This window comes from Chiloscyllium punctatum, chromosome 37 (assembly GCF_047496795.1).
Source record: "Chiloscyllium punctatum isolate Juve2018m chromosome 37, sChiPun1.3, whole genome shotgun sequence".
Taxonomy (NCBI): Eukaryota; Metazoa; Chordata; class Chondrichthyes; order Orectolobiformes; family Hemiscylliidae; genus Chiloscyllium; species Chiloscyllium punctatum.
The window spans coordinates 1211571-1237730 of NC_092775.1; the positions used below are offsets into that span (position 1 = coordinate 1211571).

General features: G+C 43.3%; 1 protein-coding gene across 1 annotated transcript in view; it reads left to right on the plus strand.

Annotated features, from left to right (window-relative positions):
* eif6 (eukaryotic translation initiation factor 6) overlaps nt 1–26160 on the plus strand; it is an 89646-nt gene that overhangs the window by 24230 nt on the left and 39256 nt on the right. Inside the window, exon 3 of the mRNA XM_072556072.1 lies at nt 7984–8159. Within this exon, the coding sequence (XP_072412173.1) occupies nt 7984–8159 (176 nt within the window). The remainder of the gene's footprint in view (nt 1–7983; nt 8160–26160) is intronic.

The following is a 26160-nucleotide window of genomic DNA, read 5'->3' on the forward strand; positions in this document are numbered from 1 at the left end:
TTTAAAATACCTTCCTTTGCAATCCGTATCTGCACGTAAGATTTCTCCAATAACACTGCCTTGTCAATTTGTTCTGCATCTATAATCTGCCAGTGGAATTCTTTTATCCTGAAACAGCTCTGGTTTTGTACAACCTGCTGGGTTGGATGGTCCGTTTCTGTACTGTAATAATCCTTTCCTTTAAATCACTTCAGCTAGTTTGTATCTCAACCAAGACGTTTTTAGGTTTAAAGGATCAAATCAATGACTGTTCATTGATCAAGGGGAAGCAGAGTGTTGATGTGAGTCTGCATAGGTTCAGATCGATGGTTGAATGTGCCTGCAGGCGTGCTAGACAAAGCAATAATTCACATGATGATGATATTGTGCACGTCGGTGCTGTCTGTCCTGCATGTCCCCTGGATAGTGAATGTCAATTCTTCCCAGCCAGAGTCTTAAAGCATGTCGCTCAGAAATGCTAAGAATTCAATAATATATTTGATAGTTTGGGAGTTGAAAATTGCAGGTTCAAATAACCTTTCAACAAAGGTCTGAAATTGGATCCAGTTAATCCTGCTGGGCAGATTGTGGAATTGAGGTCACCTTCTCTTCGGTTTGATCCCACATGAAGCTGCTCCGTCTGCGTGTTATCTTCAATAATAGATGATGGTCCCATTTGAACCTGCTGTCTGTCTGAAGGCTGATAATACTGCATACTCTGCTCGTGAATTAAGAAATTGTTTTCCTCTGATGCTGAGGAAATTGTTTTTATAGTGTTTTTTTATGCCATGTAGTTGAAGGTACTAGGTGTACAACCTGCTCTTTCTGCACACCCCTACAATTTTCCCCTTTTACATGTATATTCAGTTCTCTTTATTCTTTGTTTTCAAAATTAATGTTTTTTTCCCTCTAAAACCAACCTTTTCATTAAAACCCTGCCAGGACCTCGTGCTAAGGTTGCATTCCCATCTCTGTGGCAATTCTAGGATTACTGTATACTCTGTAGCTGTATCTCTAGCCAAGCTTGCTGTTGTATAATTTATCCTGCTGACTGCAGCAGGAGCTGATGGAAGTGACAGCCATGAATATTTTATCAGTTCTGTTTACAAGGCTCAGTGGCTGACTCTGCAGGTGTGTTGAGAGGCTGCATGTGAATTCTCCTCCAAGCTGTGATCAGAATTGGTTCATCCTTTGCCTTTTTTTTATATAATCATGCCACTTTAATAAAGATGATTATCTGATGTACTAATTTTTTCCATACTTATCCAGGGTGAGGGGTTTGAATCTGCTTCCTCATGCTCCTAAACAGGACAACCAGGATTATTACTACTGCAACTGCTTGCCTGGTGACACTAAGCAGTCTGCCTTCAACGTTTAGAGTCAAAGAGATGTACAGCACAGAAACAGACCCTTTGGTCCAACTCGTCCATGCTGACCAGATATCCCAACCTAATCTAGTCCCATTTGCCAGCACTTTGCCCGTATCCCTCTAAACCCTTCCTATTCTTATACCCATCCAGATGCCTTTTAAATGTTGTAATTGTACCAAACTCCTCCACTTCCTCTGGCAGCTCATTCCTCTGTATGAAAATGTTGCCTCTTAGGACTCCTTTATATCTTTCCCCTCTCACCCTGAATCTATGCCCTCTAGTTCTGGACTGCCCCCACCCCAGGGAAAAGGCAATGTCTGCTTATCCTATCCATGCCCCTCATGATTTTATAAACCTCTATAAGGTCACCCCTCAACCTCTGCTCCAGGGAAAACAGCCCCAGCCATTGAACCTCTCCCTATAGCTCAAATACACCAACCCTGGCAACATCCTTGTAAATCTTTTCTGAACCCTTTCAAGTTTCACAACATCCTTCCGATAGGAAGGAGACCAGAGTTGCATGCAGTATTTCAAAAGTGGCCTAACCAATGTCCTGTACGGCCGCAACATGACCTCCCAGTTCCTATACTCGATGCTCTAACCAATAAAATAAAGCATACCAAATGCTGCCGCCTCTATCCTATCTACCTGCAACTCTACTTTCAAGGAGCTGTGAACCTACATTCCTAGGTCTCTTTGTTCAGCAATACTCCCCAGGACCTTACCATTAAGTGTATAAGTCCTGCTCTGATTTGTGTTTTCAAAATGCAGCACCTCGCATTTATCTGAATTAAACTATCTGCCACTCCTCAATCCATTGGCCCATCTGATCAAGATCCCATTGTAATCTAAGATAACCTTCTTTGCTGGCCACTACACCTCCAATTTTGGTATCATCTACAAACTCACTAACTATCGCTCCAATATTCACATCCAAATCATTTATATAAATAATGGAAAGTAGTGGATCCAACACCAGTCCTTGTGACACTCCACTGGCCACAGGCCTCCAGTTTGAAAAGCAGCCCTCCACCTCCACCTACTTTCTTCTACCTTCGAGCCTTGTATCTAAATGGCTAGTTCTCCCTGTGTTCCATGAGATGCAACCTTGCTAACCATTCTCCCATGGGGAACCTTGTCAAACACCTTACTGGAGTCCATATAGATCATGTCTACTGCTCTGCCCTCATCGATCCTCTTTGTTACTTCAAAAAACTCAATCAAGTTCATGAGACATGATTTCCCACCCACAAAGCCATGTTGCCTATCCCTAATCATTCTTTGCCTTTCCAAATTCATGTAAATCCTGTCCCTCAGGATTCCCTCCAACAACTCGCCCACTACCGATGTCAGGCTCATTGGTCTGTAGTTCCCTGGCTTATCCTTATCACCTTTTGAAACAGTGGCAACACATTAGCCACCTTCCAGTCTTCTGGCACCTCACCTGTGACTATTGATGATACAAATATCTCAGTAAGAGGCCCAGCAATCCCTCCCCTAGTTTCCCACAGAGCTCTAGGGTACACCTGATCAGGTCCTGGCATTTTATCCACTTTTATACATTTCAAGGCATCCAGCACCTCTGTAATATGGACATTTTTCAAGATGTCACCATCTATGTCCCCACTTTCTATATGTTCCATGTCCTCCTCCATGGTAAACACTGATGCAAAATACTCATTTAGCAGCTCCACACAAAGACGAACTTGCTAATCTTTGAGGGGCCCTATTCTTTCCCTAGTTACCCTTTTGTCCTTAATGTATATGTAAAAGCCCTTTGAATTCTCCTTAATCTTATTTGCCAAAGCTATCTCATGTCCGTGGTTTGCCCTCCTGATTTCCCTCTTAAGTATACTCTTCTAAGGATTCCCTTGATCCATCCTGTCTATACCTGACATATGCTTCCTCCTTTTTCTTAACCAAAACCTCAATTTCTTTAGTCATCCAGCATTTCCTACACTTACCAACCTTTCCTTTCACCCTAATAGGGATATACTGTCTCTGTACACTCGTTATCTAGTTTTTGAAGGCTTCCCATTTTCCAGCTGTCCCTTTACCTGTGAATACCAGCCTCCAATCAGCTTTTAAAAGTTCTTGCCTAATACCATCAAAATTAGGCTTCCTCCAATTTAGAACTTCAACTGTTAGTGATGGAAAAAGATAAACCAGATCTGTGTTAAAACTAATAGAATTATGGTCGCTGGCCTCAAAGTGCTCGTCCACTGACACCTCAGTCACCTGCCCAGCCTTATTTCCCAAGAGTAGGTCATACTTTGCATCTTCCCCAGTTGGTGCATCCACATACTGAATCAGAAAATTTTCTTGTACACACTTAATAAATTCCTCTCTAAACCCTTAACACCATAGCATCCCAGTCTATGTTTGGAAAGTTAAAATCCTCTACTGTAACTACCCAATTATTGTTATAGATAACTGAGATCTCCTTACAAATTTGTTTCTCAATTTCCCACTGACTATTAAGGGGTCTATAATACAATCCCAATAAGGTGATAATCCCTTTCTTATTTCTCAGTTCCATCCAAATACCTTTCCTGGATGTATTCCCAGGAATATCTGCCCTAAGTACAGCAGTAGTACTATCCCTTATCAAAAATACCACTCCCCCCTCCTCTCTTATCCCCCTTTGTCTTTCCCATAGCATTTGTATCCTGGAACATTAAGCTGCCAATCCTATCCATCCCTGAGCCATGTTTCTGTAATTGCTATGATATCCATGTCCCATGTTTCTAACCATGCCCTGAGTTAATCTGCCTTCCCTGTTAGGCCACTTGCATTGAAATAAATGCAGTTTAATTTATCAGTCCTACCTTGTTCTCTGCTTTGTTCCTGTCTGCCCTGACTGTTTGACTCGCTCCCTTTCCCAACTGTACCAGTCTCCGATTGATCTGTTTTCTCAGTATTTCCCTGGGTCTCATTCCCCACCTTAGTAGTTTCAATCCTCCCGAGCAGCTCGAGAAAATCTCCCTGCTAGTGTATTAATCCCAGCTTCATGAGTTGGTTTACAGTGACACCCCACACGCACCAGCCTAGGCATCACACCACACGTTGCCCAAGGAGTCTTCAACATTTTCTCCGAACCCTTAAAACAACACTAGCTAGAGTCGTACAGCATGGAAATAGGCCCTTGGTCAAGTCATCCTTGCTGACCAGGTATCCTAAACTAAACTAGTCTGTGTTTGGTTCATATCTATCTAAACCTTTCCTATCTATGTATCTGTCCAAATGTCTCCTAAATGTTGTAGTTGTATCCATCTCTACCACTTCCTCTGGTTGCTCATTCCATACATAGACCACTCTCTCTACGAAAAGGTTACCCCCGCGGCCCTTTTAAATCTTTTCTCTCTCACCTTAAATCTATGCTGCTGGTTCAAGAGAATTCTCTGCTCCTGTCAGTACTTTGTTGAACATTGTTTAAGCATTACCTTGGAAGATGTAAATCCATAGAATGTTGTTGGTCTCATCTTCACTGATATACCTGATGTAGGTAGGCCTTGAGAATGGGACTGATCGCTGCACACTCCTTGTGAAAACTGATGCATTCTGTTTAAAGTGACTTTACCATTACAGACCAGGAGCTAAATATTAGTATCTGGGGAACTCTGCCTCGAACAACAGCAGAATTCTACATCGTCTTAATCTGTATCACCTGGCACATCAATTCCTTCACTGTCATTAACCAATTTGCATTATAAGAAGCCATGCTAAGTAATCACAGATATATTTGGGATGTAGTTAGAGAGGTGGCTGATGTTGAATCCAGTGGGGATATGATGACATTATGATGGTGTCATTGGAGTCCTTCGAGGACCGATCTGATGCTCTCAGGAACTGGTTTCAAATTATACCTTGACAGCCAGTGGAATTGGAATCTAATTATCTGGAATTGCAAGCTCATCTCTGTAATGGTGACCATGAAACTATTATTTGTTATTAAAAACCCACCTGATTCACTAATTTCCTTCAGAAAGGAAATTTGCTGTCTCTACTTATTCTGGCCTCAGTATATCTCCAGATCCACAGCAGTGTGGTTGATTTTAAAATAAAAACAGCTGCAGAAACCTGCAGCTCTGGCAGCATTTGTGGAGGGAGACAGTTAATACTGAGACCCGTCCAATAACAATTCTTCTGAAGATTGGACTCCAAAACATTAACTTTTTCTCTCTCCAGGGATGCTGCCAAAAACTGTAAAGTTTCCTTGCTTACTGTTTATATTTCAGGTTTCTGGCATTCTGCAGCACTTTGCTTTTATCAGAGTAGTTGATTCTTGACCTCTCTGTCCAAGGTCAGTTAAGATGGATAACAAATGCTGGCCTTGCCATCAACACCCACGTCATCAGAGTAAAGAATCTTCCAAGGTTGGGTAGAGAATCCATTACTTGAGGATGGCAGCTGAGTTGGCTGGTGTGGACAGGGGAGGGTGTTCGGAAAAAATGGTTGCGAAACAATGATAGAGCCATAGCGATGTACAAGATGGAAACATACCCATTATTCCAACTTGTCCATGCTGATCAGATATTCAAAATAAATCGAATCTCATTTGCCAGCATTTGGCCTACATCCTTCTAAATCTTTCTTATTCATATACCCACATCCAGATGCCTTTTAAATGCTGTAATAGTACCAGCCTTCACCACTTCCTCTGGCAGCTCATTTAATGCATGCACCACCCTCTGCATGATAAAGTTACCCCTTAATTCCTTTTTCAAATCTTTCCCTGCTCACCTTAAATCTATGCCCTCCAGTTTTGGGCTCCCCTACCCTGGAGAAAAGATCTTGTCTATTCACCCTATCCATGCCCCTCATGATCTTATAAACCTCTATAACGTCACCCCTCAGCCTCCAACGCTCCAGGGAAAACAGCCCCAGCCTATTCAGCCTCTCCCGATACTCAAACCCTCCAACCCTGGCAACATCCTTGAAAATCTTTTCAAGTTTCACAATATCATCCCTATAGCAGAGAAACCACAACTGAACATAGAATTCCAACTGTGGCCAAACCAATGTCCTTAAGAAAATAGTTTGTGACTCAGCAGGTTGCCTTTTAGACTGGAGGCATGTGACCAGTGATGTGCCACAAGGATCAGTGCTGACTCCACTGCTTTTCTTCATTTATATAAATGATTTGGACGTGAACATAAGTATAGTTAGTAAGTTTGCAGATGACACCAAAATTGGAGGTGGACTGAACAATGAGGAAGGTTACCTCAGGTTACAGTGGGATCTTCGTCAGATCGGCCAATGGGCTGAGGAGTGGCAGATGGAGTTTGATTTAGATAAACGTGAGGTCCGGAATTTTGGAAAGGCAAATCAGAGCACAACTTATACACTTAATGGTAAGATCCTAGGGAGTGTTGCTGAACAAAGAAACCTTGGAGTGTAGGTTCATAGTTTCTTGAAAGCGGAGTCACAGGTAGCGTGGATAGTGAAGAAGGCATTTGATATGCTTTCCTTCATTGGTCAGAGCATTGAATACAAAAGTTGGGAGGTCATGTTGAGATTGTCCAGGACATTGGTTAGGCCATTGTTGGAATATTGTGTGCAATTCTAGTCTCCTTCCTTTCAGAAGGATGTTGTGAAACTTGAAAGGGTTCAGAAACAATTTACAAGGATGTTGCTGGGGTAGGAAGATTTGAGCTATAGAGAGAGGTTGAACAGACAGAGGCTGTTTTCCTTGGAGTGTCAGATGTTGAGGGAGGGTGACTTTAGAGGTTTATAAAATCCTGAGGGACGTGGATGGGGTAAATTGACAAGATCTGTTCCCTAGGGTGAGAGTCCAGAACTAGAGGGTATAGGTTTAGGGTTGGAAGGGAAAGATTTAAAAGGGGCCTAAGGGGCAGAGAGTGGTGCGTGTATGGAATGAGCTGCCAGAGGAAGTGATGGAGGCTGGTACAATTATAAAATTTAAAAGGCATCTGGATGGGTATATGAATAGGAAGAGTTTGAAGGGATATGGGGTGGGTGCTGGCAAATGGGACTAGATTGGGTTGGGATGTCTGGTTGGCATGGACGAGTTGGACTGAAGGGTCTGTTCCTGTGCTATACATCTCTGACTCTATGACTCAGATGTTATGTCCCAATAAGCAACAAAGATCCTAGAAAGGGAATAAACTAGCCATGGCTGAACAAGGAAGTTTAAGAATGGTATCAAATTTAAAGGGAAAGAAAATGGCAAAGATTAGTGGTGAATCAGAAGATTGGCTTTTCAAACTTTCCCAATGTAAGATGACAAAAAAATGGGGAAGAAAATAAACAGTGGACAAACTAGCAAGTAATTTTAAATGGGTAGCAAGAGCTTATTTATTTGAAAAGAGAGGCAAAGTGAATATAGACCCCTTAGAAATACGACTGAGGGAATGATGGCAGAGGGGTCGATTAAATATTTTGCATCGATCTTCATCGTAGAAGACGCTATTAGCATTCCAAAATTACTAAATAATCAAGGGGCCTAAGTGAAGAGAAAGTAAACACAACAACTGGTGAAGCTATTAAACTGTAACGCCATACCCAATTTATGGTGTGGCCAACAGCAGAAGGAAGCATGCTTGGTTGAACCTGTTCAGAGGAATGGTGTATTTTTCAGTCTTTGTCTAATCAGTGGATTTGTCTTCTCTAGGTAATCGACATGGGTTAATGGTCCCTAATAACACGACAGATCAGGAGTTACAGCATATCCGCAATTGCCTGCCAGACTCTGTGGCCATCCAGAGAGTTGAGGAGCGTCTTTCTGCACTTGGGAATGTAATTGCCTGTAATGACTACGTGGCTCTGGTGCACCCGGACCTAGACAGAGTATGTGTGCTGTTCCTGGGCTTTTTTGTTTCATAATATAGGGATTATTTTATTGAGAAACTAACTGAAGGGATGAATGCAGATTTCTCCAACTTTCTCATTTCCCCTCCCCCCACCTTTTCTCAGTCCCAACCCTCAGACTCAGCCCCGCCTTCCTTACCTGCAATCTTGACCTTCCTGACCTCTCCGCCCCCACCCCCTTTCCGGCCTATCACCCTCACCTTAACCTCCTCCCACCTATCGTATTCCCAACCCCCCTCCTCCCTACCTTTTATCTTAGCCTGCTTGGCACACCCTCCTTATTCCTGAAGAAGGGCTTATGCCCGAAATGTCAATTCTCCTGTTCCTTGGATGCTGCCTGACCTGCTGCGCTTTTCCAGCAATACATTTTTAAGCTCAGTTTATAGAGTATTCAGATAAGCTTTCTGTTAATGTTTCATTTGAATTTATCCTTCTGTCAATATCAATTGAATTGCATACTCAAGTCCTGAAGTGACACTGGAACCCACCACCACCACCACCTGAGGTAAGAAGAATTCCAACTGTCCCATTCCCTAAGGCCGAACCTGGAGTCTGCAGGACCTCATGCCCCCTCTGTAGTATTCCCTGCTTGCTCCACCACAACTGGCAGCACCTACCTTTTCTCTATTTGGTCCACTATGACAGTTTGTCAGCAAGCCTGCTAAGGGCTGGCTCTTGCCTCACCTCCTTTGGTCTGAGCTAGTCCATTGGTAAATGATCCTTTGTTAGCATTCTTTATAACCGAGTGAGCTATTTACATGTAATTGCTGTCAGTCCTTTTGGAGTGCTATTGGTTATTTAAATGAAATATCCTTCTCTACCTCAGTTGTTTCATGAGATGTGAGCCTCACTGTCTGGGCAGGCATTTATTGCTAGTTGCTGTGGAGAAGTCGAGAATGAGCCGTCGCCTTGAGTTTAGGGTAGGTAGATACATTATGTTGTTAAGGAGACATCCAAGAATTTGAATCAGCAACACTGAAGGAATGACAATATATTTCCAAGTCAGGGGGTGAGGAGTTTACAGGTGACTGTGTTCCCATGTATCTTCTGCCCATATCCTTCTAGATAGAAGTAGTAGTGTGTTTGCAACATGCAATCTAAGAATCGTTTAATTTTTGCAATTTTGATTTGTAAATGGTACACTGAATGTAGGTGGTGAAGGGAGTAGATGCTTATAGATGTGGTGCTGATTAGTTTGGCTCCTTTGTTCTGGATCGTGTCAGGCCTCTTGAGTTGCACCAATCCAAGCATATGGGGAATATTCCATCACACTCCTGACTTGTGCTTTGTAGCTGTTGGACATGCACTGGGGACTCTAGGTGAGTTATTTGCGGCAGGATTCCTATCGTCTGACCTGCTCCTACAGCCACAAAGTCTATGCAGCTAGCCCAGTTCAATTTCTGATCAGTGGTAAACCGCCACCTTCAGATGTTGATTAAAGTCATAGAGATGTACAGCATGGAAACAGACAATAGGTGCAGAAGTAGGCCATTCTGCCCTTCGAGCCTGCACCACCATTCAATATGATCCTGGCTGATCATCCTTAATCAGTATCCTGTTCCTGCCTTATCTCCGTAACCCTTGATTCCACAATCCTTGAGAGCTCTATCCAACTCTTTCTTAAATGGATCCAGAGACTGGGCCCTCCACTGCCCTCTGGGGCAGAGCATTCCACACACCCACCACTCTCTGGGTGAAGAAGTTTCTTCTCATCTCTGTCCTAAATGGTCTACCCCGTATTTTTAAGCTGTGTCCTCTGGTTCGGCACTCACCCATCAGCGGAAACATGTTTCCTGCCTCCAGAGTGTCCAATCCTTTAATAATCTTATGTCTCAATCGGGTCCCCTCTCAGTCTTCTAAACTCAAGGGTATACAAGCCCAGTTGCTCCAGTCTTTCAGTGTAAGGTAATCCTGCCATTCCAGGAATTGACCTCGTGAACCTACGCTGCACTCCCTCAATAGCCAGAATGTCTTTCCTCAAATTTGGAGACCAGAACTGTACACTACTCCAGGTGTGGTCTCACCAGGGCTGCAGAAGAACCTCTTTGCTTCTATACTCAATCCCTCTTGTTATGAAGACCAGCATGCTATTAGCCTTCTTCACTACCTGCTGTACCTGCATGCTTACCTTCATTGACTGGTGTACAAGAATACCCAGATCTCTTTGTACTGCACGTTTACCTAAATTGATTCCATTTAGGTAGTAATCTGCCTTCCTGTTCTTGCCACCAAAGTGAATAACCATACGTTTATCCACATTAAACTGCATCTGCCCACTCACCTAACTTGTCCAGGTCACCCTGTAATCTCTTAACATCTTCATCACATTTCACCCTTCCACCCAGCTTAGTATCATCAGCAAATTTGCTAATGTTATTGCTAATACCATCTTCTATATCATTAACATATATTGTAAAAAGCTGTGGTCCCAGCACTGATCCCTGCGGTACCCCACTGGTCACTGCCTGCCATTCTGAAATGGAGCTGGTTATCACTACTCTTTGTTTCCTGTCAGCCAACCAACTTTCAATCCAAGTTAGTACTTTGCCCCCAATACCATGCACCCTAATTTTGCTCACTAACCTCCTATGTGGGACTTTATCAAAAGCTTTCTGAAAGTCCAGGTACACCACATCTGCTGGATCTCCCTCGTCCATCTTCAGAGTTACATCCTCAAAAAATTCCAGAAGATTAGTCAAGCATGATTTCCCTTCATAATCCATGCTGACTCTGACCTATCCTGTTACTACTATCCAGATGTGTCGTAATTTCATCCTTTATAATAGACTCCAGCATCTTTCCCACCACTGAGGTCAGACTAACTGGTCTATAATTTCCTGCTTTCTCTCTCCCACCTTTCTTAAAAAGTGATACAACATTAGCCACCCTCCAATCTGCGGGAACTGATCCCGAATCTTTGGGTCCAACCCGTCCATGCCGACTAGATATCCCAACCTAATTTAGTCCCACTTGCCAGCACCTGGACCCTTCCTATTCATATACCCATCCAGAACTGGAGGGTTTACGGTGAGAGGGCAAAGATATAAGAGACCTAAGGGGCAACCTTTTCACACAGAGGGTGGTACAGGTCTGGAATGAGCTGCCAGAGGATGTGGTAGAGGCTGGTACAATTGCAACATTTAAGAGGCATTTGGATGGGTATATGAATAGGAAGGGTTTGGAGGGATATGGGCCGGGTGCTGGCAGGTGGGACTAGATTGGGTTGGGGAATCTGGTCGGCATGGGTGGGTTGGACCGAAGGGTCTGTTTCCATGCTGTACATCTCTATGACTCTAAATGTTGTAGTTGTACTAGCCTCCACCACTGCCTCTGGCAGCTCATTCCATGCATGCGCCACTATGTGCATGAAAAAGTAACCCCATTGGCTCTGAAATCCCCCACCCCAGGGAAAAGACTTTGTCTATTTAACCTATTCATGCCCCTCATGATTTTATGCACTCTAAGGTCACCCCATAGTCTCAGATGCTGCAGGGAAAACAGCCCCAGCTTGTTCAGCCTCTCCCTATAACACTCATTCTCCAACCCTGACAACATCCTTGTAAATCTGTTCTGAACCCTTTCAAGTTTCGCAACATCCTTTCGATAGGAAGGAGACCAAAATTGCACGCAATGTTGCAAAAGTGGCCTAACTAATGTCCTTAACAATTGCAGCATGACCTTCCAACTCCTATACTCAATACTCTGACCAATAAAGGAAAGCATACCAAGCACCTTCACTATCCTAACTATCTGTGACTCTACTTTCAAGGAGCTATGAGCCCGCACTCCAAAATCTCTTTGTTCAGCAACACTCCCTAGGACCTTCCCATTAAGTGTATAAGTCCTGCTAAGATTTGCTTTCCCAAAATGCAGCACCTTGCATTTATCTAAATTAAACTCTATCTGCCACTCGTCAACCCATTTGGCCCACCTGATCAAGATCCCGTTGTAATTTGAGGTAACCTCCTTTGCTGTCCACTACACTTCCAATTTGGTGTCATCTGCAAGCTTACTAACTATACCTCTTATGCTGACATCCAAATCATTGTGAAAAATTCCAAGATCGTAACACCGTTGAATGTCAAGGGATGATGGTTCAATTCTCTCTTGTTGCTGATTGTCTTTACTTAGCACTTGTGTGGCTTGAGTTGACGGCGATAGGGTTTTTGTCCAGGTCATGCTGCATTTGGATATGAATTGCTTTGGCATCATCTCATAAGAAAAAAATTCTGATTTGAGTTAATTAGGTTTGAAATGTTGTATAATTGGGGCACTAGTCATCCATAGGGTGAGTAGTTTATGGACAGTAGCTAAATCTGCATTAAAACTAAAGTGAAGTTTTGAATACTGGTTAAATACTTATTTTGCAATCATCAGTGAACCCCCAAGTTCTGATCTTCTGATGGAAGCTAGGTGATTGAAACAGATCAGGAATTCCTGCAGAGATGGTGTGGAGCTGAGATGGCTGATGACTTGATGTCTGAGCTCAGCAGTTAACAGCCTACAATTCTGCCTATAGTGAAGCTCTGGTTTTGTGTGGGAGTTCCAATCATGCTGTGTGGTCTGACTTCGCAAAGGAGCTGATGTTCGCATTTGCCAATTTGATTAAAATGAGTTTTGATTCCCATCCGTATGCTGCTACAGCCTTGAAGGAAAGCATTTGAAGTGTGATAAATCTCATCTTCTCATTGGAAGAGCTAGCTTTGATATTGTGACAATTATAATGTTAATTTTGTTTGGGGAGATAATTCATGCAGCCAAAAGTGTCAGGGACATAGTGCAAGTCCATGACTATTTATTCTCACCCTCATAGCTCCTTGAAAGAGTTGCAGATAGATAGAACAGTGAAGAAGGTGTCTGGTGTGCTTGCCTTTATTGGTCAGTGCATTGAGTGTAGGAGTTGGGAAGTCATGTTGCAACATTGGTTAGGCCGCTTTTGGAATACTGCGTGCAGTTCTGGTCTCTCTGTTATAAGAAGGATGTTGTGAATCTTGAAAGGGTTCAGAAAAGATTTACAAGGATGTTGCCAGAGTTGGAGCGTTTAAGCTATAGGGAGAAGCTGCATAGGCTGGGGCTGTTTTCTGTGGAGCAACGGAGGCTGAGGGGTGACCTTTTTGAGGTTTATAAAATTGAGGGACATGGATAGGGTAAATAGACAAAGTCTCCTCTCCATGGTGGGGAGCTCAGAACTAGAGGGCCAAGGTTTAAGGTGAGCAGGGAAAAACATAAAAGGGGCCTAAGGGGCAAAGTTTTCTCACACAGGGTGGTGCCAGAGGAAGTGGAGGAGACTGGTACAATTACAGCATTTAAAAGGCAGCTAGGTGAACATGAGTAGAGGAGTATGGGCCAATTGGTAGCAAGTGGGACTAGATTAATTTATGGTGTCTGGTCAGCGAGTTGGACTGAGGGGTCTCTTTCTGTGCTGTGCAGCTCTGACTCTGTGAAGGCACAAGTTGCAAGAAAATAGAATTGTCAAGAAGCAGGTAAAATTAGAATACAAATCATTAAACTAGGAGTCACAGATTATTGTATTGCATGCAAGGCTACTGTATTTCCAGTATCTAACTGTATTACACCAGAATCAATCCAGTTTAAAGAGCAGGGGTATTACAGTAATGAATTAATTCAATAAACTACTATAGCTGTGGCATCATGTGTTGTCATGCTAATGAAGCATGTGACAGCTGATGGACATTCAAGTGCTCCTAGGGAAACACATTGGGCAAGTGTTTGCAGCTCAAGGAATTTTGGGTCTGAGCTGAGGAGCTACAGATGTTCCATCCATTGCAAGGGAGAGCTATATGGCCACTTGGCTTCAGGAGATGTGTTGCATCAGTTAATTCAATCTTCGTCCTTGAACAAGGATAGTGTGTAATTGCAGGCAAGACAGCTATTGGGCCAATGGGCAGCCACCAAGGAGCCTGTTCCCTGCTGTTGTCAGTTAGGTGGCTCTTGCCAGCTGTGCAGATGAGGGTCAGACTGTCAGGGCGATGAGTAAATTGACCATGGCACCTTAAGTTGGGGAAGGAAATAGGAACACAATCGTGGTATAATTAGGGGAATAGCTACTGTTCTCTGAAGGTGATGTTCCCTGCCAGAGTTTTCATTCAGGATTGGAGAAGAGCTTAAAGTGGGAGGAAATGGTTAAGACAGCAAAATAAATGGCTCTTTACTTAAATATGTAGTAGTTGGAACAAAATAAATTAATAGTGCATGCAGAGGTTAATGGGAACCACTATACAGCCATAGTGAAGACATGATTACAAGATGAACAGAGCTGGGAACTAAGTTAGTTAAGGATGTGTGACTTTTCAAAAGGAAAGACCATTTGGAAAGTATGGTTGGGTAGCTTTGTTATTGAGAGAGAATAAGTACAATAGCAAGAAATGATCTAGGATCAGAAGATGTGGAATCCATGTGGGCAGAGATGAGAATTAAAAAGGGGAAGAAGACAATGTTGAGAGTAGCTTGTAGGCTCCCTAGCAGTTGCTGTACGGAAGGGTATAATGAGGACATTTTTTTAAAAAAGCACATTAATTGTGGATAAGACTCTATTCATGGACATTGACTGGCAGAGGTAGCCATAAGAAAGAATGGAGTATATTTGGGGAAGTTTCCTGGAACAATCTAAGAGATCAATCCCTAGGAAACAGTGACCATAGTATGGTAGAATTTAGCATGAGAGCAGAAACATGGGTAAACGGGAATAAAAATTAATGATAAACCCGAGGATTGGGAAATTTTTAAAAAACCAACAAAGGATCACCTACAAAATAGAGAAAGAAATTAGACTTTGAGGGTGAACCAGCAAGTCATATTAAAAAGGCTATTCTCTAAACTCATAAAAAAGATGAGATAAGGTGCAGAGAATGAAACCGGGGAGCTATAAAAGAAATACTTTGAAGAATAATGCAAAGTAGAAGACACTTATACCGTTCCATTCATTACAGGGGGTGAGGTTGTCACTGACTAGGCTAGCATTTATTGTCCATCCTTAATTGCCCAGAAGACAGTTGAGAGCCAACCATATTGCTGTGGGTCTGGAGTCACATGTAGTCCAGACTAGATAAGGATGGCAGTTTCCTTCCATAAAGGGTATTAATGAACCAGATGAGGTTTTCCAACCATCAACAATGGATTCATAGTCATTGTTAGATGAAAAAGTTCCAGATATTTATTCAATTCGAATTCCACCATCTGCCGTGGCAGGATTCAAGGCCAGGTCCCCAGACAGTTACCTGGGTCTCTGGATTAATCGTCCAGCGATGACACCACTAGGCCATTGCCTCCCCTGAATAATCGAGGAACTAATTAAAATAACTATCATGAGAGGAAAAAGGGCAGAAAACTAAAGGCCAGTAGGTCCCTTGGACCTGATGGGTTGCATTCTATGATAAATTTAAGTACCATGGAGGTAGTAGATGCACTGATAGTGATTTCCCAAGTTTAATAAACTGCTAATGTAACATCTTTATTCAAAAAAGGGGAAAGACCAAGAAAACAGCGAGTTGGAAGGATTAACATCTCATTGTAATAATGTTATAAAATAATATTATAAAAGCTGTAATGAACTTTAGAAATACTTAATATGAAGCCATGCTGACTTTCCTTATGCATCATGGGAAAGTTATCCCTAACAAATTTAAAATCGTGATGGAAAAGGATAGACCAGATCTAAAAGTTGAAGTTCTAAATTGGAGAAAGGCCAGTTTTGACGGTATTAGGCAAGAACTTTCGAAAGTTGATTGGAGGCAGATGTTCGCAGGTAAAGGGACAGCTGGAAAATGGGGAGCCTTCAGAAATGAGATAACAAGAATCCAGAGAAAGTATATTCCTGTCAGGGTGAAAGGGAAGCCTGGTAGGTATAGGGAATGCTGGATGACTAAAGAAATTGAGGGTTTGGTTAAGGAAAAAAAGGATGCATATGTCAGGTAGAGACAGGATCGATCGAGTGAATCCTTAGAAGAATATAAAGGAAGTAGGAGTATACTTAAGAGGGAAATCAGGAGGGCAAAACGGGGACATGAGATAGCTTTGGCAAACAGAATTAAGAAGAATCCAAAGGGTTTTTACAAATATGTCATGGACAAAAGCGTAACTAGGGAGAGAATAGGGCCCCTCAAAGATCAGCAAGGCGGCCTTAAGGATTCTCCTTAATTCTATTGTAAAAATTGGCCTTTCTCCAATTTAGAACTTCAACTTTTAGATCTGGTCTATCCTTTTCCATCACTATTTTAAAACGAATAGAATTATGGTCGCTGACCTCAAAGTGCTCCGCCACTGACACCTCAGTCACCTGCCCTGCCTTATTTCTCCAAGAGTAGGTCAAGTTTTGCACCTTCTCTAGTAGGTACACCCGCATACTAAATCAGAAAATTGTCTTGTACACACTTAACAAATTCCCCTCCATCGAAACCCTTAACACTATGGCAGTCTTAGTCGATGTTTGGAAAGTTAAAATCCCCTACCACAACCACCGTATTATTCTTACAGATAGCTGAGATCTCCTTATAAGTTTGTTTCTCAATTTCCCTCTGACTATTGGGGGCTGTATAATACAATCCTAATAAGATTATCATCCTTTTCTTATTTCTCAGTTCCACCCAAATAACTTCCCTGGATGTATTTCCTGGAATATCTTCCCTCAGCACAGCTGTAATGCTATCCCTTAACAAAAATGCCCCTCCCTTTCTGTCCTTCCCGTAGCATTTATATCCTGGAACATTAAGCTGCCAGTCCTGCCCATCCCTGAGCCATGTTTCTGTAATTGCTATGATATCCCAGTTCCATGTTCCTAACCATGCCCTGAGTTAATCTGCCTTCCCTGTTAGGCCCCTTGCATTGAAATAAATGCAGTTTAATGTATTAGTCCTGCCTGCCCTGACTGTTTGACTCACTTCTGTTCTCAGCTGTACCTGTCTCAGATTGATCTCTTTCCTTGCTATCTAGGTGCAATCAGTCCTTCTTATGCAGGTCACTTCTACCCCAAAATAGATTCTAATGATCCAAAAATGTGAATCCTTCTCCCATACACCAGCTCCTCAGCCATGCATTCTTCTGCTCTATCCTCCTATTCCTGCCCTCACTAGCTCGTAGCACTGGGAGTAATCCAGATATTACTACCCTTGAGGACCAACTTTTTAAATTTCTGCCTAACTCTCTGTAATCTCCCTTCAGAGTCTCAACCTTTTCCCTTCCTATGTCATTGGTTCCAATGTGAGCAATGACCTCCTGCTGGCCCCTCTCCCCCGTGAGAACATTCTGCACCCTCTCTGAGGCATCCTTGATCCTGGCACCAGGGAAACAACACACCATTCTGCTTTTTCTCTGCTGGCCACAGAAACATCTGTTTGTACCTCTGACTACAGAATCCCCTAACATAATTGATCTGTTGGAAGCCGACGTACCCCTCGTTGCATTAGAGCCAGTCTCAATACAAGAAACTTGGCTGTTCGTGCTACGTTCCCCTGATAATCCATCATCCCCTACATTTTCCAAAACGGCATATCTGTTTGAAATGGGTATATCCATAAAAGACTCCTGCCCTAGGTGCCGACCTCTCTCACCCTTCCTGGAGTTAACCCATCTATGTGACTGTATCTGAGACTCTCCCCTTTCCCCCCCGCCATCCATCACATACTGCAAATTCCTCATTGCTTCTATCTGTCTCTCCAACCAATCCACTCAATCTGATAAGATTCACATCCAACAGCATTTATGGCAGATATAATCCGCAGTAACCCTTAAACTCTCTTTAAACTCCCACATCTGACAAGAAGTACATATCACTGCAAAGGCCATTTTTGGTCCTTCACAATCTACAGACCCAGAAAATAACACTGTCTTATTCTTCTACAAACACTGCCCCAGGTTAAATTGATAGCTATTGCTTATATTTTAAGTTTAATCAAGAGACTTATTTCCAAAAGCATTTAACCAAGAAAGAATCCACTGTACCCACTACTGCAGCCTCTCTCTTGGACAGACTTAAAACAACAATTAACTTATCTGATTCTGTGCTGTGAACTTCGCCCAACAGTTCCTCCAAGATTAGTTATGAATTTCGCTGTTTGTTAATTTTCCCAGATGCACTCCGATATCCAGTTGTGTGATTTTTAATTAAGTATGGAGGAGCTGTCTTAGGAGTGGTTAAGTAGTTTGGAATGTTCTCATTGCGTTTCAGGAGAATAAGTTGTGAATTTATTAAAACACACAAACTTCTTAAGGGGATTGACAGGATACGTGTGGAAAGATTGTTTCCCCTTGTGGGACAGTTTTAAGTGGGAAGGTAGAGGATTGCACATTTAAGACATAGATTAGGAGGAATTTCTCTGAGAATAGTGCAACCATGGAATTCTTTACCACAGAGGCCTGTTGACGCTGGATCATTTAGCATATTCAAGGCTGAGAAACTTTTATCCAGTAAGGGATCAAAAGGCAGGAAAGTGGAACTGAGGATTATCAAATCAGCCATGATCTCATTGAATGGTGGAGCAGACTCATTGGGCCAAGTAGGGGGAAAAACTGAGTTGTTGCCTACCAACAAAAGTCCCATGATACCAAGAGACAGACCAATCCAGAAAGTCAGCCAGTCTGTGTTTAGGTGTGTTACAAAGTAGAGGCTTTAATGTTAAACTATCTCGTAAGAAATCTGAGAAAAGCATGGGAACCCAGGCTCCCCCCTCAAACTGCTCAGCATCCTGATTTGGAAATATGTTGCCGTTCCTTCACTGTTGCTGGGTCAACGTTCTAGAATTCTTCCTTTGAGCATTGTGGGTCAACCTACTGCACATGGACTGCAGCCGTTAAAGAAGGCAGCTCACCATCACCACCTCAAAAGGTTGTAGATGGATAACATTAACCAATCAGTGATGCCCACATTCCATGACAGTGCTTTTGAATGCTAATGGACCTCACTGAAGTGGGGGTGGTTATGGGAAATAAACAGGTTATGGGAAATAAAAGTGGGAGTAGGGCATTTGATCCCCCAAGCCTGCTCCATCATTCAACTTGATTGTGGCTGATCTACCTGCACTATCCCCATTATCCCTTGATATCTTTAACGTCTAGAAATCTATTGATCTGAGCCTTGCATATACTCAGTGATTGAGCTTCTCCTGCTTCTGCGACAGAGATGTCCAAAGATTCTCTATCCAGTGAGTAAAGGAAATTCTCCTGATCTAAGAGGCTTGTTTCTTACTCTGAGACTTTGTCTCCTAGTTGTAGACCCTACTGCCAGGGAATCCACCTTGTAGCATCCACTTGGTCAATCTCCTGTCAGAGAGTCGGATTGTTAATGGATTTGGAAAAGAGTAGGTCATGGGCAAGTTGATAATGGGACATTGTAGCCAAGTGTATGAATACTGGCAGGGTTCATAGTCAGTGGAGATCAAAGATTAATGGCAATTGGTGAATTAATTGAATCATGGCAGGGTTCAAGGCTAGGGTGAATGGGTACTGGAAAAGATGGCTTAATGTAGTCAGCTTCCATCAAGAAAAATAATTTTGTATATTTACTGTAATGCAGTTCCTCCTGATTTGATACCTCAGAACTGATTCACCGTGTCAAGCCTAAATTGAATTATCTTTAAATTGCTCTGTAATTTGAATGCCAGTGGAAATGTTGACTTTTCATTGCTTGCATCTCCAAATTTACTTCATCTCCTGAGAGCTGTCCTCTTTACTGGAAGTGGAAAAAAGCAAGCAGTTGTTAATATCCCTGTTCTCCACTCATCGAAAAATCTATTAGCAATGCCTGTAGCAAATGTTTGCTGAAGCTCTGGTGTAGTTCACGGAACTAAGAATTACTCTGAGGTTTACTATCAATGCGTTCACGACCAACTGGATTTTTACATTAGTTACTGGGCAAAAGTGAGGACTGCAGATGCTGGAAACCAGAGTTTAAATTAGAGTGATGCTGGAAAAGCACAGCAGGTCAGGCAGCATCCGAGGAGCAGGAAAATTGATGTTTCTGGCGAAATCCCTTCATCAGGAATAGAGGCAGGGAGCCTCCAGGGTGGAGAGATAAATGAGAGGGAGGTGGGGGTGGGGAGAAAGTTGCATAGAGTACAATAGGTGAATGGGGGTGAGGATGGAGGTGATAGGTCAGAGAGGAGGGTGGGGGAAGGTAGCAAAGAGTACAATAAGTGAATGGGGGTGGGATGAAGATGATAGGTCAGAGGGGAAGGTGGAGTGGATAGGTGGGAAGGGAGTTTGGCAGGTAGGACAGATCATGAGGACAGTGCTGAACTGGGGTAAGGTGGGGGGAGGGGAAATGAGGAAACTGGTGAAGCCCACATTGATGCCCTGGGGTTGAAGTGTTCTGAGGCGGAAGATGAGGCATTCTTCCTCCAGGCATCAGGTGGTGAGGGAGCAGTGGTGGAGGAGGCCCAGGACCTGCATGTCCTCACTTTCCACCCGACCTACCTTTGCATTAACTGCATCATTCGCTGACGTTTCCGCCACCTCCAAACAGATCCCACTGCCAGAGATATATTTTCCTCCCCACCTATTTCCGCTTTCCGTAAAGACCATTCCCTCTGTGACTACCTGGTCAGGTCCACGCCCCCCAACATCCCACCCTCCCATCCAGGCATCTTCCCCTGCCACCGCAGGAATTGCAAAACCTGCGCCCTCACCTCCATCCAAGGCCCCAAAGGAGCCTTCCGCATCCATCAAAGTTTTACTTGCACATCCACCAATGTCATTTATTGTATCCGTTGCTCCCGATGCAGTCTCCTCTACATTGGGGAGACTGGACGCCTCCTCGCAGAGCGCTTCAGAGAACATCTCCGGGACACCCGAACCAATCAATCCCACTGCCCTGTGGCCCAATGTTTCAACTCCCCCCTCCCACTCTGATGAAGGCATGCAGGTCCTGGGCCGCTTCCACTGCTGCTCCCTCAACACCCGACACCTGGATGAAGATCGCCTCATCTTCCGCCTCGGAACAATGACGCCCTGAGGTTGAAATGTGGGTTTCACCAGTTTCCTCATTCCCACCCCACCTTACCCCAGTTCCAACCTTCCAGCTCAGCACCGCCCTCATGATCTGTCCTACTTGCCAATCTTCCTTCCCACCCATCCACTCCACCCTCCTCTCTGACCTATCACCTCCATCCCCACCCTCACCCACCCTGTAGGCTTCCTGCCTCCATTCCTGATTTGAAGGTCTTTTGCCCAAAACATCGATTTTCCTGCTCCTCGGATGCTGCCTGACCTGCTGTGCTTTTCCACTGCCTCTCTTACCTAAACATTAATTACTGGGAGCACGTTCGTGTAAATCCAAGATTTCTGCAGAATGTCAAAACTTCACATTTTAATGTATCCACGTGGAATCATAGAAAATAGGATCATGGCTGATGATCCAAATCAGTACCCCGTTCTTACTTTCCCCCCATGCCCTTAGATATAGTTCTTCAGACTAAAACAGTTATTATTTTCCTTGAAAACATTCAATGTTTTGGCTTCAACTACTTTTTGTGGTAAAGAATTCCACAGGCTTAGTACTGTCTGGTGAAGACATTTCTCCTCATTTCAGTCCTAAATTGCTTACCACCTATTCTTAGATTGTAGCCTGTGGTTCTGAACTCTCCTGCTTTTGGCAGTATCTTTCAAACAAACACCCTTTCTAGTCCTATTAGAATTTTATAAGTTTCTGTGCGATCCTGCCTCGTTCTTCTGACCTCCAGCAAATATAATCCTAATCAATTCAATCACTCCTCATCTGCCAGTGCTCCCATCCCAGGAATCACTCTGGTAAGTCTTTTCTGCACTTCCTCTACAGCAAGAACATCCTCCTTCAGATAAGGCGGCCAAAACTCCAGGTGTGATCTCAGTGAAGCCCTGTACAATTGCAGCATGACATCCTTGTTCCTGTATTCAAATCCACTCATTCTGAAAGCCAACATCCTATTTGCCGCCTTCATTGCTTGCTGCATCTACGTGCTTACCTTCAGCGACTGGTGTTCAAGGATACCTAGGTCTTGTGGCTGACCCCCTTCCCATTCTGTTGTCATTCAGATAATCTGTTGTGCTGGTTTTATTCCAAAGTGATAGCCTCACATTTTTCCATATTATTGATCTGCCCCGTACTTCGTCTCTTACTGAACTTGCCCAAATCACATCTGGGTTTTATCTTGCACTGACTAGTAGTAAGGCTGGGCTGGTGGGAAATGTGAAATATATATCCTGAACTCTCAAAAGAAACATCTCGCTCAATGCAAGCATAGAAGTGAAGGAGGAATGTTTTCCCTGCTCCTTTATATTGCTCCCAAGATTTGCTGGGCCTCCTTGTAATGACAACAGCTGGATGCTGAGCTATTTGTGGTCTCTCGCCTCTGTTGGTTTACTCTGGGGTATGTAGGCCTTGGCACTAGTTGCTTGGCATGCCATTGAGGCTGGAGGTAAAGGGAAGGAAGTTTTTAAAGTTGACTCTGGGTGCTCAGGGCAGTTCTCACTCACTCAGTTGTCAGCAAAGCTCTGTGTTGGAAGGAGCCTGGCCTGGGAACACACTTATGGGAGTGAATCATTGAGGAGCTATCTAGCACAGGGCAGAATGTGGAGGTAGAGCCTAATTTGGCTTGAGTGTAGTAGGAGAGTAGGTTAAGTTGGAGCATTGGCAGTTATCTATTTTAAATTTGCAAGGATCAATGCGCAGAAATGTCAGCAGCCACCAGCTGGAGTGCAGTTTCCAATGAGCATTGCCAAACCTTCCAAACACACTCCTGGCTGCTGCTAGTTGTTTATAGATCTGGATTTTTAACTTGAGGATTACCTTCGTCGGTTTAGTTGGATGGTGTAGGTTTCTGGGAAAATTAAAATAACTTCATCCTTTTCCATTATTTCTGCCACTTAATCTTTCTCACCCTCTCTTCTATCCATCTTTCCCACACTTCACCCTCTCCTGGATTTGTTCTCCACTCTTTTGGAAATTTGGAACTTTGAACCATCAACACAGCTGCTACCAATATAGCATTCGGTCAGTCCCATGTTTGCAGGATGAGGTTATCTGACCTTCCAGCAGAGGTATCAGCAAATGGAAGCCCACAGTCTCTGACCAGAAGCCCCATGGTATGGTGAGCTCACCCATAGACCTGCAGATACTTGGCGTGGATTAGGGATTGTACGAGTGCCGTGTTGTTTGGAACATACAGCCATCATTGTGCATGGGTGAATTTTGGTTCCATTCTATATTTAGCCAGAGAATGTCTTGTTGCTCTCAATGGAATGTTGAAAATGGGGTAAAATTCCATGGCTCCAGAGTGATCACTATTTTCAGACATTTCCCTTGATATGTGGAAGATTTACCACTTCACTGGTTATAGATTTTATGCAAGATTACCTATATTCAGTTGGGCTAAGGAGGTGAGTTTGGCTCTGTTAGTAATATTGTTGGCTCTGAATCTGAAGTCTGCTTTTAAACTCCCATATAGTGACCTGAAGGTTTGTCCTAATGGAGTACAGAAGACATTGATCAGAGCTGCAATCTTTTGTATGTTGTGCTGATCCTTCTGAAGTCAGTTCTATGGAAAAATTGATTAATTCATTACTGTTCTGTTTCTGAGGTGTTTCTAAGCACAAAATGGCTGCTGTCTTTTACGTGTTCTGTTCCAAGGGATGTTAAGTCCTTTTAAAATGTTTGAAACCTGATGAGGATGTGGGCATCTGGGAGGTAGGACAAAATGGCTGGAGGAGCTGCACAAAATAGTTTCTGCATTGTTGAACTGCACTGAACTAGAAAGAAACACGAAACCACAGACTGATGTAGATCTGATTAATTGCAGGAGTAATGGTTTAATCCTGACCACCAGTCAGGACAGAGATGATTGTAAGTTTACAAGAGATTGTTTCCAAGAAATTGTGATAGGCTAAGGCAAAAATGCATGAGAGTCTCATGCAGTTTGATTGTTACTATGCAATCATGTTTCGTGCCTGACTGTGAACAATGTGTCTTAAACCCAAGCAAACTCTTAAGTCGTTGGATTCTTTTGGTGGTCTAGGAGTACTCATACTTCTGGGCTGATCAGAGTCTACCAATCTGGCCGTATCAAAGAATAAACGATTGCTTGTGTGGATGACAAAGTGTCGTTTACAGGTGTGTTTTTTGACCGACCGTGGAACAGAACAGAGCGAGCCCCCCAAAAAAAGGTCCAGCTCTTCATCTGGTGCCGTGACTCTGATTCAGTGTGGACAGCGGTGTAAGAGCCATGAGTCCTCCACCACTGAGGAATCGGCCAGCCATACATGAGTATTTTCTCCGTATGGTTTTTCTGTCATTCAAGTTGCGACTGACTCGACACCTCGCAGTTCATTGTCAAAGTCCAGCCTGTAAAGGATTGGTCTTGGTAAAAGTTGGTTATAAAAAAAAAAGATTTTTAAAAAAAGGAGTCATGGGCTTTCCTTACACGTCCAAAAGGAACGGTCAAGTGTGTCATTTGGAAAAAGGAAGTTGTAGTTGTTAAAAAGAGAAAAAGAGATTTTGATGTATGAGGGACAAGCTTGGTTTAAAGACCGTGGGATCTATAGAGAACAGGTGGTTCGGGTTCCGAAACAGAAGTCTGATGTGACACCAGTTAGTGGATTAGATTCTGAAATGGAATACTGATGGGACACTGACTCTGTGATAAATTGGTCAAAAGAAGGAAGTGATTGAGAAGTTGTGAACATTCATTAAAGGAATTTGTAGGGACTGAGTTACTTGGACGAATAGGAATATAAGGTAAAAGTTATAGGTCCTGTGGATATACGTATGTAATTGAAGAAAAAAGTGAATCAATATAAATTTGGGAAGAAAATCTTCTGTTTGGGGATAGAGTTAAAATAAATTCCAGTTGTATATTTTACTGCATCGCAGACAAATGAGACAGCATCAAAAACATGTTCTTAAGTAAATAGTGAAAGAGGAAAACGTTAGAGAATGTTTCTTTGAGAGAGAGCGCAGAGACTTAACGCTGTTTGTTTCCTTTCAGCCCGTAGAAAACTTAACTCATTGTCTGGTTTTTATGCACACTTGTCTGTGAGTGTTGAATGTTTGTGTCTTGTTTTCTGGAGCTCCAAACGTAAAATAGTTATCTTGTTTAAAGAAATTGTGATTTAGACATTTAAATTTGATTTGAAAATTGTATTTTAAAGATGTTAAATTCACTTTTAAAAAGTCTTTTAATATTGTGTTGTTTATGTTGAAATAGTCATCTGTTTTAAATTGGGAGAAAGTGAGGACTGCAGATGCTGGAGATCAGAGCTGAAAAACGTGTCGCTGGAAAAGCGCAGCAGGTCAGGCAGTATCAAAGGAACAGGAGAAGGCATAAGCCCTTCAGGAATGAGGAAGGTGTGCCAAGCAGGCTAAGATAAAAGGTAGGGAGGAGGGACTTGGGGGAGGGGCATTGGGAATGCGATAGTTGGAAGGAGGTTAAGGTGAGGGTGATAGGCTGGAGAGGGGGTGGGGGCGGAGAGGTCAGGAAGAAGATTGCAGGTCAAGAAGGCGGTGCTGAGTCCGAGGGTTGGGACTGAGATAAGGTGGGGGGAGGGAAAATGAGGAAGCTGGAGAAATCTGCATTCATCACTTGTGGTTGGAGGGTTCCTAGGCCGAAGATGAGGCGCTCTTCCTCCAGGCGTCGTGTTGCCATGGTCTGGCGATGGAGGAGGCCAAGGACTTGCATGTCCTTGACGAAGTGGTAAGGGGAGTTAGTGTTCAGCCACGGGCCGGTTGGGTTGGTTGGGTCAGGTGTCCCAGAGGTGTTCTCTGAAACGCTCTGCAAATAGGCGGCCTGTCTCCCCAATATAGAAGAGGCCACATCAGGTGCAGCGGATGCAGTAAATGATGTGTGTGGAGGTGCAGGTGAATTTGTGACTGATATGGAAGGATCCCTTGGGGCCTTGGAGGGAGGTGTGGGTGCAAGTTTTGCATTTCTTGCGGTTGCAGGGGAAGGTGCTGGGAGTGGCGGTTGGATTGGTGGGGGGTGTGGACCTGACGAGGGAG